Genomic DNA, 16,398 nt, shown 5'->3' with positions numbered 1-16,398 from the left:
GCAGCTTGTCTGGGTCACAGATGGTAGGAGAACAAATGAAAACGGCGTTGTGGAGGCCTCTCCCTCTCTCTCTCTCACACACACACACACCTTTTGAGTTTTCTCCAAATTTGCTAATGAGTCTCGGTTTCTTTGGACTAATTGAGGCCCCCAAGAGAGATGTCACCAGGAGCCGCTCTTCAGTCTGCAGGTTCTACAGCTTGGGGTGCAGAGGGGAGAGGGGCAGAAGGATATTTTGGGGGGGGAATGCAGATATTTGTCCAAACACGGAAAGCGAGGGGAGGGAGAGGGAAAAAGAATCCCCGGCAGGGCTCCGGTCTTGGCTCCTTCGTGGCACATGCTGGAAGCACTGTTTATTCCAATGTGTGGTAACAAGCACCAGAAAACAACACGCAGCATCCTCCTCCCACCCACGCCCGGTGACCCCCAGATAGGAGACCTGTGGCCACGATGGTGGAGGGAACTCCTGTTCAGGAGAGGTCCTGGGTGGGCAGCCTGGCGGGGTCAGAGTTGACTAGGGCAAAGGGCCTGCCTGGGAGCCTCCTGCAGCAGCTGGGGAAACCAGACACCTCCTTCCACCTCTGCCCCCACTAGGCAACGCTGTGCTGCCAGCGCTGGTTGGAGGGGACATGGATCCTATGAGGACAGCCCTGCCCTTGGGCACCCGGCCTGGCCCTGCCTTTCCTCTTCGGGGGAGAGAGAGGCCGTCACCTAAATCAAGGTCTCCTGGCTGGTCGGAAGCCAGCCTTTGGAGGGGATCAGCCTTCCCTGCTGCAGGGGAAGTGCTGAGCGAGGAGTCCTTGGCGGGAGGGCGTGCCCCCCTTTCCCCACTGAAGGGCCGGGGGCTAATGTCGGCCCCCAAAGGAGAACACTGTATCCGTCACATTTTAAGTAAATTATAAATACGTACACAGAATCCAAACAAAAGTTCCAGTAGAAGCTGCTCACAGACCCACCCCCAGGGGCCAGCTTGAAGAAAATTAGGGTCACCTCTTTGTTCTCTGCGTCTCTGGAGCTGCAGGCAGGACTGTCCCTCCTTGTCCTCGAGTAACCATGGGGGCAGCTCAGGACAGAGAGAGGTTCAGACTTAGAAACACTCTCATCCCCGTAACCTCTCTTCTTTCCTCAGATCCCTTTCCCCAAATCCAAACAAAATGGCCTACGTCTTATGCCCAAGGGCTCTGCGGTATTTGAGGGTATAAATCTACCCCCATCAAGTCGGGGAGAGGGGACTCTGCCCCAGAGAAGAAATGATTGGCCCAAAGGCAAAGGCCCTGACTCCTGGGCACCCCAGGAATGCGCATACTCCTGTGAATGGCGTCTAGGGAGGTGAGGAGGTTGGAGGGGTTGACTCAGTCCTGAGCAGAGACTGGCGCAGGGCACACTCGCCTCTGGGATGATAATGGGCTAATTGGCACTGGGATTGGAAAATGGCTGCATTCACCCTTCTTCATCCTTCTCTGGGCAACCCTATGGCCAGGGCAGACTGGGTAGGAGCCGGGTGGGGGACGGGTGGCCCTTACCCTGTGGGCACTGTGTCTTAGGCTCCGGGGTTCAGAGAGGGGCTGAAGGAGGTATCAGGAAGAGGAGACACACGAAAGACAAACATGGAACTGGGTCCCGAAATGTAGAAGCACCAATAGCATCGGCCTGCCCTGGGCGGGGTGGGGAGACAGGGCCTGGGAGAGATGAGGCAGGAGGGCAGAGGGCGAGGGCACGTCCATTTGTAAGGGGAGAAGGGGAAGTATGAAAGAGGGGCCAGGAAGGAGGGGGGCGGGGCAGAGAATGAAGAAGAAGTGGGCCCATCCATCCATGTCCTGGGTCCGGGGCAACGTGGCCTCATGAATGGTCCTTTGGGCCTTGGCAAAGCCCTTGTCTGGCCCCACAGGAATGAAAGGAAGGCCTGGCCAGACTTGGAAAAGGACCTTGAATGCCTCAGACCCAAGGGAGCGGGGGATGGGCGGAGAGGTTGCGGGAAGGGCTGAGGTGGAGGTGCCCTTAGACCCCTCAGGTTGTGTCCCAAGGGTGAGACCAAGCCCCAGCGGGAGGTCAGGGAGGAAAGTAAGGAGTTGAAGGCCAGTGTGAGTTCAGAGAGTTGGTGGGAAGAGCCCCAGCTTGGAGGGGCGGGAGGACTGGGGGAATAGAAGAAACTGACTCCCCAGCACGTTTCCTGGCTTTAGTTTCTTGAATTTCAATGCGGTTGCAATGTGTCTGCTCCCCACTGAGTCTAAGGCATCGGGACCCTCTGAAGGCTGTTTGCCAGGCGGATGGGCCTCCCTGCTCACACCTGGTGGGCTCAGTGGGCAGCAGAGGCCAGCGGAGAGTGGGGAGCACACGCTGAGCCAGGGCTCTGTGGCGAGCAGTGCAGGCACGAGGCCTAGATGGCAGCCATCGAAGAGGGGTCTCTAAAGCACTGGTGGGCCCTCCATGCAAGGGACCAGGAAGAAGGCTGCCAGCCAGTTTCCCCTCCCCCCACTTTTATTGAAGCTGGACAGGTTGATAGAGGAGGCTGCTAGGGACCAGTCTCAGGACTCTGGTCTCCTGCCTCCAACCCCCGCCTGCAGCAGAGGCTGTGAGGGTCCCTATGGCCCTAGGTGAGGTGCCTGGGTCCGGGCAGGAGACAAGAAGCACTGAGTTCCTGCCGTGGGGGGGGGGGGGGGGCCTCCGGCAGAGGAGGGACAGGAAGCCACCGGGAGGGCTGCCCAGGTTTCCGACAGCTGCTGCCTGCCCACCCATGGATGACTTCTCAGAGCTCAGAGCCCAGAGGGGCGGGGGAGGGGGGTTGGAGGAGCAGGAAGAGGAGGGAGGTCCTGGGAGCCGAGGTGGTCGAAGAGGTGCGTCCTGTTCGGGAGTGGCCAGGTGGGGGCTGCTTACTGCTTCTCCACGGCTCCCTGCTCGGCTGTGCTCTCGGGGCCGGGGCCTTGGCCCTGGTCCTGGCCCTGCCCGTGCCACGGGGTCTCCTTGAACACGAACCAACAGTTCCCGGCCCACAGGAAGAAGTTGATGAAGCCGAAGAGCTGCAAAGACATCGGGGGAGTTTGTGAGAAGAGGGAGGGGGCATCGTGGGAACCGGGAGGGGAGTACCTGTGGAGGGGGCCGATGGGGAGAGGTACAGAGGGCCACGAAAACGAACGGAAAACCGGATATTGAGACGGAGTTCAAGGCCATCACTCACCAAGGGGTTCTCTGGTGAACGTGGCTAACGCTGTGTACAGATGCCCCAGCTGTGGCTTGGTCCCTAGGAGACTCTGGCCCCTGGAGTGGAGCACACTGTGCAAAGCACAGCAAGGAGCACGGTCCTTGTCGCTCCTCCCACCGCACAGGTACACGCGGGACCCAGGTCCCAGAGCCTTCCGTGGGGTGGGTGTGGCCAGAGCTGTCCAAGGTGCTCCTTGCCGGAGGCCCGGCTAGGGACCCAGCCAGGGCTATATTCCAATACTTGTTCACAATATTTAAAAACCTAGCAGCAGGAAGCATTTAGGAGGAAGTGTATTGACGCCTACAATTAACTTTGAAATGCATTAAAAATAAGACGGGTTGATAGATCGAGAGAGGCGGGCAGATACGTGCTAAAGCAAGTCTAGTAAAATGTCCCTGGTACAGGCTAGGCGATGGGTACGTGGGTGTTCATTGTAAACTTCTCTCAGCTCTGCTGTATGCAGGAGGGGTTTTACAATAAAATGTCAGGGCGGGGTGAAACCTATCCGCAGGGTTCCAGCAAGGTCTAGAAGACTCCCTGTTGTGCCAGACGTTAAACCCTCCCGGCACATCACTGCGCCTCCCTCCGGGAGGTTCAGGCCATTGTCCGGGTAGGGCTGAGGTGGCTGGGATGACAGGGGACATTGGAAAAGCCTGAGGCCTCAGCTATTTACCAACTGATAGGAAAATATGTCAACGTTATAAAAACTGGGATGGCCCAAAATGTGCATGCCAGCCGGACCCGCCACTGCCCAAAGCCCTTCCCCAGCCTGGAGGTCTGAGCCGCTCACTCTGGGTCTGGGTTCCCCCTTCACACACACACACACACACACACACACACACACACACACCCTGTAAACAGGCAGGAGAAATGGGGCGTGCGAGCCTGGAGGTGGGGTGAGGGAGGGGGAAGGGGAAGGCAGCAGCGGCAGGAGGAAGGGACAGGAGGCTAGGTGCTCTCGGGTTCTCCCCGTCCCCGGATGTCTTCCCGGGGTCAGCTCGAAGCCAGCAGCCAGCGCTAGGCGCGGGGGGCACTGACCCCGGGTGTAGGGGACACCAGCTGTGGGACACCCTCTGTTCTCAGAACCTGCTCTTAGGGCAGCCCTGGGCAGTGGGATGGTGCTGCCTCCCCCAGACCCCCTGGGGGCCGCAGGTCTCACCACGGAGAGATTGGCCAGCCCCATGGAGGGGGTGGCCCCGGCACTGCACACGGCGTCCTCTCCGTGGCACACGGACATGGCCACGGTCAGGCTCGAGGGCCGCGTGGCCCCCTTGACGTCGGTCAGGCCCTTGCCCCAGGCCGCGGCGGCCACCAGCCAGAAGAAGGTGAAGGAGACGGTCACACAGAAGTCCTGGAGGAGCAGAGGGACGGGACACGCAGTCACACCCGGGGACTCCCACTTTTCGTCCTCTTGCTCTAACGCACGGGGATCCTGGGGTCCCGGGACAGCTCCCCTTCCATCTGCCCAGAGCCTCCGGGAGCCCGGATGGTCTCGGAAACTCTTTCCCTGTCACCAACCGAAGGAATCCCGCCACCGGGACTGCCCCCGCCCAGGCCCTCACACCGAGCTCAGGGAACAGTGTGTCGAGGCACCTGCTGGCCAGTGTCACCCCGAAACCCACACGTCTTCAACTCCCCACTCTCCCTTCCCTGCATTTCCTTAAAAATGTTCAAAAACACTTTTCCCTTTCTAAACTTATTTTTCAGTCGCGGTTGGCATACGACATTGTATTCGCTTCAGGAATACAACGAATGTGGACAGCCTAGCTGTTCCATCCATCAACCTCTGCTCAGCTGCGGCTGGCGGCAGAGGGTCACCCCTCCACCCGCACGCCTGGGCTGCGGAGAAAGTGAAGGGGGGGAATATTAATACTAGCTAACACTTAGCGAGGCTAACCATACACCAGACGCTTTTTTGAAAGTGCTCACTTTAAAAAAAAAAATATATATATATATATATATATATATATTGATTGATTGGAAAGGGAGAGAGAGATAGAAACATCAATGATGAGAGACAATCATTGATCGGGGGCCTTCCACACACCCCATACCGGGGACAGAGCCCGCAACCCAGGAATCGTGTGCGCTGACCAGGAATCGAACTGTGACCTCCCGGTTCATAGGTCGCTGCTCAACCACTGAGCCAGGCCGGCTGGGCCAGAGCCCGCTTCCTGATGCTATTGAGCCTCCGGGGAGGAGACCAGCCGATGGTGGGAGGTTGGTGGGAGCCTCAGTACCTGAAGGGGCCAACAGCTGGCAGGTGCCAGGGTCCCGGGAGCCACCAGCTCCCCCCCAGCCTCCCCTCAGCCTCCCGGCCGGCCCACTCACCGCCAGCGGGAAGCGCCTGTCCTCGGCGTAGAGGCCGTGGAAGCGCAGGTAGAGGACGAGCGCGGCCATGGTGTAGAAGAAGGAGAAGATGCCCAGCGTCACGAAGAACTCGGCGGGGGCGGAGAAGTCCCCCAGCAGGTTCATGGTCTTGGAGGTGGCCTCGTCGTCACAGAGCGGCATCTCATACTGGACCCGGTTCAACCTGCAGTGCGGGGGGCGGCGGGGCCGGGGGGACCTCCTGAGCTGACCACCCTGCCCTGGGTGGTCTGTGCTCTCCTCACCCTCCACTCTTCCGGAGCCAAGAAGCGGGTGTGGCGGGAGGGATGCCACCTCATCCTCATCCTGGGGTTCTGGTCCAACCCTGCCCCCGCTCAGCCGCACCCACACTCAGCCACGCGGCCCAGATGCGGTGACTGCGCTTCCCGAGTCTCCAGGGCCCTTTAGGCCGAGACCCGGTATCTATTGTCCATCTGCTTCTGGGAGCCAAGCCCAGGTCAGCTCCTCGCGGCCCCGGACCCGGGAGGGCACCGGCCTCCTGTGGGCCCCGGGGAGACAGACAAAGCGGAACACGCACATCCTAGTCTAGACAAGAGGCCCTTCATCTAACGCGGCTGCTGCTACTAGAAACGCCTGGAAAGGTGGCCCTGTCCCCACTGTCCTCCGGACACCTGGCTCCCCCTTCCTCCCTCCTGGGTCCCACGGGGCTCCTTGTAACCCCCACACCAGCTCTTCGGGGTCTAAGTGCTAACACGCTCCCTTCCCTTCAAGGCAGGGAGGAGGCTCTGAGGGGCAGCGAGAGGCGCCCCGGCTCCTGTCACCTCCACGCCAGGCCGCGGGGGTCCTTGCGGTGGCTGTCGTTACCCGCCACTGGCTATCTGTGGACGGGGACGGGGTTACAACCCTGGTCTGGCTGACTCCCCTGGCGTTTTTCTCTGGTCGGTGTATCTGAAATTCCCAAAGGGCAGGAAGGACCCCGGTCTGGAGTGACACCCCACGAGATGGGAGAGGAAGAGGCCTGGCCGGTCAGGGGCGGGGGCTGGAGTGACACCCCACGAGATGGGAGAGGAAGAGGCCTAGGTGGTCAGGGACGGGGCTGGAGTGACACCCCACGAGATGGGAGAGGAAGAGGCCTGGCCGGTCAGGGGCGGGGGCCGTGCGGGCCCCACCAGCGCTGCTCACCTGAAGGGATAGCCGAACAAGACGATGATGGAGCTCACGTCCTTGGCTTCGTTGTTGCAGCGGACCATGGCTCCTGTCTCCCCGCTGTAGGAGCCGCAGCACCCGAAGGCGAAAATAGCAAAGAGCTGAGGGAGAGGGAGCCCTTTGAGTCGGAGGCCTCAGCAGGCCGGCCGAGATCTAGCCCTCCCAAACCACCCTCTGGCTAAGCGGCGCCGATATGGGGGGGGGGGTGTGTCGGGGGGTTCCCTTTAATCAAGTCCCCCCTGGGGAGACCAGGTCTTCCATTGGTCTTGCAGCCTCCAGTGCTGTGTTCACCGCACAGGGTGCCGGGCCCAACAGCCAAATGCATAAGGCTGCCTTCGAGGGGCGTCTGGGAGGCAAGAGAGAAGAAGTGAGGGTTCCCACATCTCCCCATTGGATATGACGTCGGGGGACCGGCCACCCGTAGCCTTCTTAAGATGATGGCGAGCACAGAGCGATTTAGGCTTTTGGAAACTTCTGGCTCAAAGCTGGCCTTGACTTTCCTCCCCAAGGGAGAGGCACCTGGAAATAGATTCGCCTGCTCTAACCACGATGGGGCCCGCTCGGAGTTCTCTCCATTTCTTCTTTGAAGCCGTCACTGAATCGTTACCCTGTGGCTAACTTCCTGCCTCGGTGGAGGCGGAGCTGAAGTGGACAACCCCGGCCTTGGCCTTCAGAGGGGCCAGGCGGGCAGAGCGGGCTGGGGAGGTGCTGAGGGTGCTGGCTCCATCCAGCACAGAGAAGAGCAGCTTCCACTTGCCTTCCCAGCCTCCTGCCGCCCTGGTGGTGGTGCCTCCCGTTGTAAGTGGTGGATGCTGCCATTTCTCAGGGTTAAGAACCCGAGGTGCTTCAGGCAACGTGAATTGTGTTCTTCTCACTGGACTGAACCTCCGAGTCTTAAGTGAAATGAAATGACCTCATCCCATGATTTTTTTTTTCCTTTTTTTAAAATTTCTTGATTTGAGAGAGAGAAAGAAACACCGATTTGTTGTGCCACTTACTTATCCATTCATCGGTTGCTTCTTGTACGGGCCCTGGCCGGAAATGGAACACAACCTGGGCGTGTCGGGATGACACTCTAACCAACTGAGCTCCCCGGCCAGGGCCGTGGTTTTAGAATCTCCTTCTGGAGAAACAAACTTCGATCAGGAAAGGCGAGAAACTGGAGCCTCATCCTCCCACATCATCGGCTCAGCCCCGTTTCCTCGGCCTGTTCGTGGCGTCATCGTTCTAATTACGCAGGGAGCGCGTTCTGTGGATGGTCCGTGTTCTGTAACTTTCTCTCTGACTCGTGTCTGGGACATCGAGCGCCTAGAAGACCGCTAATCTGCGTGGGAAACAGAGTGACGTGCGCATTGTCTGGCTAGTGCCCCGATGGCGTGGCGGCGGAGAGGCCTGGCCTAGGAGTCTAGAACCCTGGCCCCGTCACAGATTAGCCGGTGACCTTGCTCTGCTCTCCGAGTCTCAGTGTCCTCACCTGCAGAGTGAGGGGTTTGGAGGAGGTCGGCTGGAGGCCTTTCCAACTCTGCGTCTTCTCGCTGGCTGAGGGGAGGGCTGTCGCCAGCAGCTGCGCCCGGCCCAGGGCAATGCCTGATGCCAGGGCCCCGCCCGGCACCGCCTGGCCTGGCACAGCCTCTCCAAGATGGAGCCACTGATCCCCCTTTTAAATGTCACGATGGGCACCTCTCTCTTTCTAGGAGGTTTAGTTCAGACAAACAAGACTTGTCTCCACTTAAACAACAACAACAGGGCAGGAGGCAGTACAGCCCCTCTCTCCCCGATGCCTGAGCACCGCCTCCTCCGAATGAAACTTCCGGCTGCTCCAGAGCCCGGTGCCCATCTTCCTGCCGGACTCGCCCACGCCTCTGCGTCATCCCCTTCACCTCCTCCAAGTCGCCGCCCGGGTGTCCCCGCGGAACTTGTCTCGGAGGCATTCTCTAACCTTCTGTCAGCTCTGTGGCTCCCTGAGTCCTCTGAGCAGTTTCTTTATTCCTCTTGGCTTCTGATGTCCAACTGGACACATTAGGGCGTCGTGTTCTAGAAAGCGCAGCACAAACGGATGTATTTTTACCCACAGGCTGTTCCGTCAGCGAAGGGCCCCTGTGGGTTCCCTGGGAATGGAGGTCCAGTCTTCCGAACTTGGGGCAATGGAACGGGCAGTTAGGAAACCTTCTCTTCACCAGCATTCTCTTGGCAGGCCCTCCTGGCATCGTCAGAAAGGTGACATTTATTGAGCATCTACTATCTACCAGGAATTGCTCCAGGCACTAATACTTAGGCAGTGAACAAACAGTAGCTGCTAGCCCAGTATGCCTGTTTAAATGAAAATGAATTAAAATGAAATAAAATTTAAAACAGTTGCTCAGTCACATTAGCCACACCTCAAGTGCGCGGGGGCCACACGTGACCAGCAGGTGCCACACTGGACGGCACGTCATCGAACGCTTCCATTGTCACCGAAAGGTCTGCTATGTCGAGGTGACAACCTTGAGGTCCTGACAGTCCTGAACCCTGACTTACGATTCCTTGCTGGGCAAAATATACCCACAATACCTTTCATCTTAACTGAATTCTCTTCTATGCTGATTCTCTGACAGTCGGGAATCCAAACACCTTCTATACCCCTTCATTAACCAGAATATGTGATTAAGTCTGCACGTCGCAGTCAGTGGTGCCAGGTGACAGACGGTTTGCTGTAGGAGTGGAGGAAGGGAGAACTTGCAGGAGAACCGCACAGGTTCACAGAGCAGCTGAGCAAAAAGGATCTCGGAGATTATCGAGCGCCACGGTCTCATTTCATAGAGGTGGAAACTCAAGTCCCGGGAGATTAAGTGACTTGCCCAAGGTCACATTTAGCCGATGCGAAAGCCGGGCTTAGAACTTACATATCCTGCGTCCCTGCCCAGTGCTCTTTCTACTGCGTTCATTCATTCATTCATCGACAAGTAGTCATGGAGCATCTGCTTGCTGCCAGGCGCCGGAGACATAAAGATAAATAAGACTCTGCCTGCTCGCAAGAGTTTACACCAGAAAGGGGAGAGTCATGCTCAAACACACAAACAAAACCCCTGCATCGCAGAGCGACTGAGGCTGAAGAGAGAGGCCAGGCCTCTGCTACGGGCAGGGAGGACTGCACGGAGCAGAGAGAGATGCCCTCCTCCTTTCGGCGCCTGTGTAGCTTTCTGCCCTCACTGTGCCAGGTGCCTGAGCCACAGGGATGGCGGGAAGGACCGAAACCACCCCTGCCACCGAAAACGAGGCTCTGAGTTGAGCCGACTGGTCACAAAGACCAGGAACCAAGGAGAGATGGAGTTCCTGAGACAAGGGGTCGGGGGGGGGGGGTTCCTCTGGAGTTCTGGTGCCAACCTTACACTGCCCGCCACCTCCCCCTCCCCCCGCCGCTGCCTCTCCTTTGGAGCGATGCGGAGGAACCCTCCAGTTTAAGGATGAAGCTCCCCTCTGGTGCTCACGTGCTTGTCGGGGATACTCCTGGGCCTGAGAACACGGACATGTTCTCCCCCAAATCCTACTCCCACCATCACCTCCTTGGCGTCATGGACTCACATTCCCACACTTACTGAAACCAGAGACCCCAGAGCCAAGTAAGTGGCTGTGGCACCTCCAAGGTGAAGTATAGATCCGGGGCACCTGCAGTTGACAATAATGTGACTTCTTACGGCAACAGTGACTCAGTGATCCAGGAAATCCTTTTGTACCTTACCCTCAAAGCCAGGACTCGGCAGTGACATTTGAACAATCTCACCAAAGGACAGGTCTAGCTGACAGTCTGCTTAAGGGGGGAAGTTAGAGGACAGGGAGGTCGGGAACAGGAGGGAAGGGAACACCCCTCAGACCGCCAGGCTCACGTGGTCTTCCTGAATGCTCAGTGCTTTACAGATACTACCTCCTGCCGTCCTCCCCGGCAGCCCACAGGAGACCGCGCCCTCCTTGACAGACAGGACACCGAGGCCCCCAAGGTTTCACCACTCACCCTACGTTCCACAGTGAGGAAGCAGAGGAGACTGGATTTATTTTTATTTTATTTATTTTAATATATTTTATTGACTTTTTACAGAGAGGAAAGGAGAGGGACAGAGAGCTAGAAACATCGATGAGAGAGAAACATCGACCAGCTGCCTCCTGCACACCCCCCACCGGGGATGTGCCCGCAACCAATGTACATGTCCTTGACCGGAATCGAACCTGGGACCTTTCAGTCCGCAGACCAACGCTCTATCCACTGAGCCAAACCGGTTTCGGCAGGAGACTGGATTTAAACCAAAGCCCATCTAACCTCAAAGTCTGCTTTACCTCATTTTATTTTTGCCTTTTTCTTTAAGAAAACAAAACAAAACAAAAAAACAATTGGTCTATGCCCATATTATTTCATTAGTTTAGTATAGACTTAGCGAGACCAGAATTGGAATTGAGGTGAGATTAGTTAATTTCTGAATTTTCTAATAAATTAAAAAATAGTATTACTTTCTTCTCACCAGGATTACAGTAAAACCTTTGCTTTTGATAATAATGACAACAAAAGTTTTCAATTATCAAGATTTGTGGCATTTCTTTGTGTGTTCCCCCCCCCCCCCCCCCTTTTCTAGTCAGGAGCATTTGATCCCTCCAAGCAGGAAACGAGTGAAAAATCCCAAATGACATTTTCACTGTCATTTCTGGTGCTGGCTCCTAAGTGCTTTTACGTTAGCTCATCTGCAGAGGCTCAAGGCAATGAAACGCATGCTCCGAGGATGGCGGCAAAAGCAAGTCAAGTCTCCTTAAGATGTTGCTGGTCCAATGAAGGCTGAGTTCCAAGTCCAGCCTTGGGCCCCTGGAGTTAGCATTACGGGAGAAAGGTGTATCCCCCCCGTCTCTAAGAGATTGGGGGTCACCAAAGGGTCATCAAGGTGGGTCAACTCTTAGGGATCAGCGCAGCCTTTATAGGAATGTTGCGGGTGTTGGGGGCAAGGGGTGGGGAAAGGCTGGGGACCAGGAGAGAAGGTTGAAGAAGGGCGCTTTGCAGAAACCCCCCTTTGGAAGATGATTCCACGGTCTGGTGACCTCACTATGTCCCCCGTCCCATGACAGTCTTTCTCACATCTCCTCAGACCCATTTGCCTAGTTTAGTTACATTCCAGGCTGTTCACCTCTGGATCACAGAGATCACTAAGGCTGAATGGCCCCCTAGCTCTGGATGGCAGTCACATAGAGCCCAATATCATGCTTATATGTCCCCCTCCCGTACGCAAGTGGGGCGTCAGAACAGGAAGGGAGGAGGCGAAGGAGCTCAGTCAGCAGTCTGTCCAATTGCTCCTGAGGCAGCAGGGAGAGCGGAAAGTCCCCACCGGGGCCCAGAGTTTGCACTTGGAAGCGCCCCAGGCTGGCCCGGAGCCCCAGTCAGGGTCTCGGATATCCACAGATAACCCCAAGTGCACCAGTGCCCCTGAGTTCCAGATTTGATGCTTCTCGTCCAAACGATGACTTAGGAATCGGTGACACGGTGCTCTCTCCTGTCTTCAGTGAGTTAAAAGCCCTTTAGAACTCAATCCTCCTCCGTGTTAACGGTAACTTACTCCCTAGCTGACTTCTGTGCTGAAAGCACATTGATCCGTTACGCACACACCATGTGGTGTGTGGATAATCCAACTAAAATCTCTTCTGTGACAGTACACTAAATGCTCCCAACACGTCTCCATGATTGGAGAGAGTGGCTGCACCTGTCCACATTCCTTACTTAGACCCAGCAGGCCGTGGGCACTGGGAAGGACAGAGAGCACAACGGTGCCTCAAAGGACCAGTGAAGCAGGGCGACTGTATTTGCCCTGGACCGTTAGGGGGGAAACTGAGGCCCTGGGGAGGTGAATTCTTCAAGGTCACAGGGTGAGTGTAATGAAGGGCACTATTCTAGCACGCCAACCCACTGAGAGCAGAAGGGGCCTCTAGGGTTGTTGTGATCAACATTGGACGAACGTTGGAAACTGAAGTCCAGAGAAGTGACTTGCCCAAGGTCACATGGCTGAAAAGGCAGGTCCGGATCTGGAAAGCAGGGCCCCAGCTTCCCAGCATAATAGTCTATATCAGTGGTCGGCAAACCGCGGCTCGCAAGCCACATGCGGCTCTTTGGCCCCTTGAGTGTGGCTCTTCCACAAAATACCACGGCCTGGGCGAGTCTATTTTGAAGAAGTGGCGTTAGAAGAAGTTTAAGTTTAAAAAATGTGGCTCTCAAAAGAAATTTCAATCGTTGTGCTGTTGATATTTGGCTCTGTGGACGAATGAGTTTGCCGACCACTGGTCTGTATTATTCTACAAGCCACATTTTAGCCACACTGAGGTTTTTATTCTATCTTATTTTTCCTTTTATTTAGTCCTGGAGTCATAAACTCCATTCATTCATTCATTCATCCACTCCCGGTTACAGGAACCCAGATTACCCCAGTGATCTCAACAGGGCACCCGCCAGCCGGGACCCTGCCCCCTGAGTGCACCTGCAGGCCCAGCCAGGTCCGGGTGGGTTCGGGTGCAGATGGTTTTCCATCCTCTGCCTCCCTCCCTCCCCTGCCCTCCGTGGCATTCCTCCTCTCATCCCCCTTGCCCTCCCCCGCTCCCGCCACGGCGGAGTGGTATGTGCAGGATCAGAGTTCTGGAAAGGTTACACTCGGGTCCTCTTGCCCCGGTGAAATGTGAGCGCCTTGGGCACAGGCTCCGTGCACATAGAAGGACCGAATCCCAGACTCCGCATGCCTCGCTGCTCACCCGCCTGCCACCGAGCGCTGGGCCAGCAACCCCAGCCCGCCCCTCCCCCGCCCACCTGTCGCTGCCCCCACCCCTCCGCGGGCTGCTGGCCGCAGGACCTCCCCGCAGCCCCCTCCGCCCCCGCTCCGGCCACATTGCTTCGGGTCAGCGTCACGGCCCAGGCTCCCGAAATAGCCCCGCGGCTCGGGCAGCAACTCACCCACTGGAGAACTTTGATGAAGCCCAGCGGCTCCTCCAGCCGCCGCCAGCGCAGCCCCGCGAACAGCTGGTCCACCTGCGAGGACAGGGAGGTCCAGGGCTCAGGGCATGGGGGACTCCGGGAAAGCGCTGGCCCCCCTTCTCCTACCCAGGCCCAGGAGAGGGAGAAGGATAAGGGCCCCAGCAGACAGGTGGAGGGGGGCGGGGAGAGCCCCGGGGGCACGCGGAGTACCTGCTGGCGTGGCGACTTGTCCGCCGGGCGGCTCGCTGCGGTCTCCGTGGAGGACATGCTGGCGCGGCGGGGCCCGGGCGCTGCGCGGGGGCTCGGCTCCCTCGCCCAGAGGCTGCGGGGTCCGCGGTCGGGCAGGGGGCCGCTGACCAGCGGGGGACGCGAGCGGTGGCGGAGCGCGAGCAGCCCGCGGGGGCCCGGGATCCAGGCTGGCGGGGTGGGTCGCCGGCGCTCGCCGAGGTCGCGGCCGCTGCGCTGCCCCTCCGGCTGCAGAAAGCCCCCGAGGCCGATTCAAACTCCTGTCAAACTCGCCAGCGAACTTGGCCGCCCAGTCACGTGGCGCGCGCTAGGGAACCCTCCTCCCGCCCCCTGCGCCCCTTTTGCAGCCCGCAGGGCTCCTTAAAGGGACCTGTGGCTTGTACAGGCAGTTTGGCCGAAAGGGGCTCAAGGTCTTTACCAGAAGCTCAGCGCCGGACGGAGGGAGAACACCGCGGCCACTCCAACCCACCACCCACGTCGCAAACTAGTTGGGAGCTCCGGGGCGCACGGGCTCCTCGCTCATCTTTCTCTGTTTCCCTGGATTTGGAGCCATTTTTTTCTTTTTCTTTTTCTCCATCACCATACCCAGAACCTAAAGGATTTTGATAAGGCATTATCAAAGCTGCAATCTAAATCTGAGGTTCTAAGCCTTACGCTTAACAAAGCGCTCGCTTCCAAAATCTTGGAGAGCCAGTGCAGACGAAAAGGGCAACAGGATACAAATTGCTCATTTTTCATTCTGTCTAGTTAGACGTTGCTTTAATTTTTTTTAAACAACAAAATGCACGCGTATGCCATGACATGATTTAAAAGTTATTAATCTTTTAAAAGTATAAACTCAATCTCCCTTAAAATAGCCATCACGATTTACCTGAGAGTGAAAACCAAGTCTGAGGACCAGGGGGCTCAAGTGATGTAATTTGTGCTGAAAAGTTGGCATTGTTGCATTATGACCGACCTTAAATCGGCCCCTAACTTTCGGAAAGTGTCCGGTAGAAGCCCCAAATGAGCAGTCAAGAATTTTACACACTCGGGTTCCTGGATCGTAAATGGAAGCAGTGAAAGGTGAAGTGATCTGTCCAAGGTCACTGAGGGAGCCAGTGGGTGGTGCCAGCGCCATGACCCACCTCCTCACAGTCATTCTTGAGGTTCCCTCTGCTACCTCAGAATGACTGCTTTTTGAACAAACATTTAGCTGCTCATCAATTCATGCCCCACTGAGTAAGTGCCTTCTCAAGACTGGGGTAGAAGGGAGTGGCTGGGGTTAGGTCACCTGGATTTAAGGAAACTTCCCCAGATTGCCAGGCAAATCTAGGCTAAATAAGGAACTGAGTCCCCATGCAGTTTTTATTTTTATTGATTTGAGAGAGAGAGAGAGAGAGAGAGAGAGAGAGAGAGAGAGAAAGCATCAGTGATGAGAGAGAATCACTGATTGGCTGCCTCCTGCAGGCTCCCCACTGGGGATTGAGCTTGCAACCCTGGCGGGGTCCGAGGTCGGGCAGGAATCAAACCATGATCTCCTGGTTAATAGGTCAACACTAACCCACCAGCCAGGCCCAATCCAGTTTTTAATAAATTGTTCCACAGTTTTAGGTTCCTTTTCCACGGAATAGGGATAATCATTTCTGTCCTACTTACTTGCACAAGGTCATCATGAGGATTAAGCGGTGCGATGTGTGTAAATGCCCACACTACACAAATATGAAATAGCATTTATTCCCAGTGTCTACAAAATGTGCATACAGAATATAACACAAGCAGAAAAGAGTCAGAATAGACAGCAAAAATCCACACACCCACCAACCAGCCTTGTTAACACTTAGCCTTGTCTCAAATCCATTCTTCCTACATGAAACAAAAATTGCATATAAAATTAAAGCCCTTCATATAATTCTCTCCCTCTCATTCCTCCCCAGAAGTAACCACTGTCCTCTTTTGAATTTGTTTTTATTAGCCACATGCATATTTTAATACTTTTACTATATATATATATATATATATATATATATATATATATATATAACTATATCTAGAAACAACACATAGAAATTTACAATTTTCCTAATTGTTTTGAACTTTATCTAAATTTTGCACTTTAGGTAACACTCTTTAATTTGCAAGAATCAAGGCTAGTTAAACCTCCCAATATCCTTACAAAAAATCGTTGCTTATTTAAAAATAGTCTTACAAAAGGTAAAATAAACGTCATGTACAAGGCGAGGCAGCCAAATCTGAAAGACTTTTTATGTAAATAACAAACTGTAGGTGTTAGAGATAAATGTGGATAGTTGGATTTGAGGGACACAATATTTAGAAAGAGTAAAGGGACCTAGGTTAGATTGATTTAATTTATAAAATTCTCCATATAAGTATATTTCATCTGATACAAAGTGACCAACGACTTTTGCTAACAAATCTGAGTATTTCCAATATTTATTGGGCTATTAACTTT

General features: G+C 55.7%; 1 protein-coding gene across 1 annotated transcript; it reads right to left on the bottom strand.

The window, feature by feature from the left end:
• Nucleotides 1-2,296: 2,296 nt before the first annotated feature.
• SYPL2 (synaptophysin like 2) lies at nt 2,297-14,138 on the bottom strand. The gene is made up of 6 exons (XM_079761664.1): nt 13,911-14,138; nt 13,680-13,754; nt 6,710-6,834; nt 5,531-5,732; nt 4,359-4,550; nt 2,297-3,017 (listed from the first exon to the last, which is right to left on the bottom strand). The coding sequence occupies exons 1-6, from the start codon at nt 13,965-13,967 to the stop codon at nt 2,871-2,873; spliced, it is 798 nt and encodes a 265-aa protein (XP_079617790.1). The 5' UTR covers nt 13,968-14,138; the 3' UTR covers nt 2,297-2,870.
• Between the last annotated feature and the right edge of the window lie 2,260 nt (nt 14,139-16,398).

Source organism: Cnephaeus nilssonii (genome assembly GCF_951640355.1).
Source record: "Cnephaeus nilssonii genome assembly, chromosome: 21".
Taxonomy (NCBI): Eukaryota; Metazoa; Chordata; class Mammalia; order Chiroptera; family Vespertilionidae; genus Cnephaeus; species Cnephaeus nilssonii.
The sequence above is the reverse complement of the archived record's forward strand: the minus strand, read 5'-3'. Positions and strand labels throughout refer to the sequence as shown.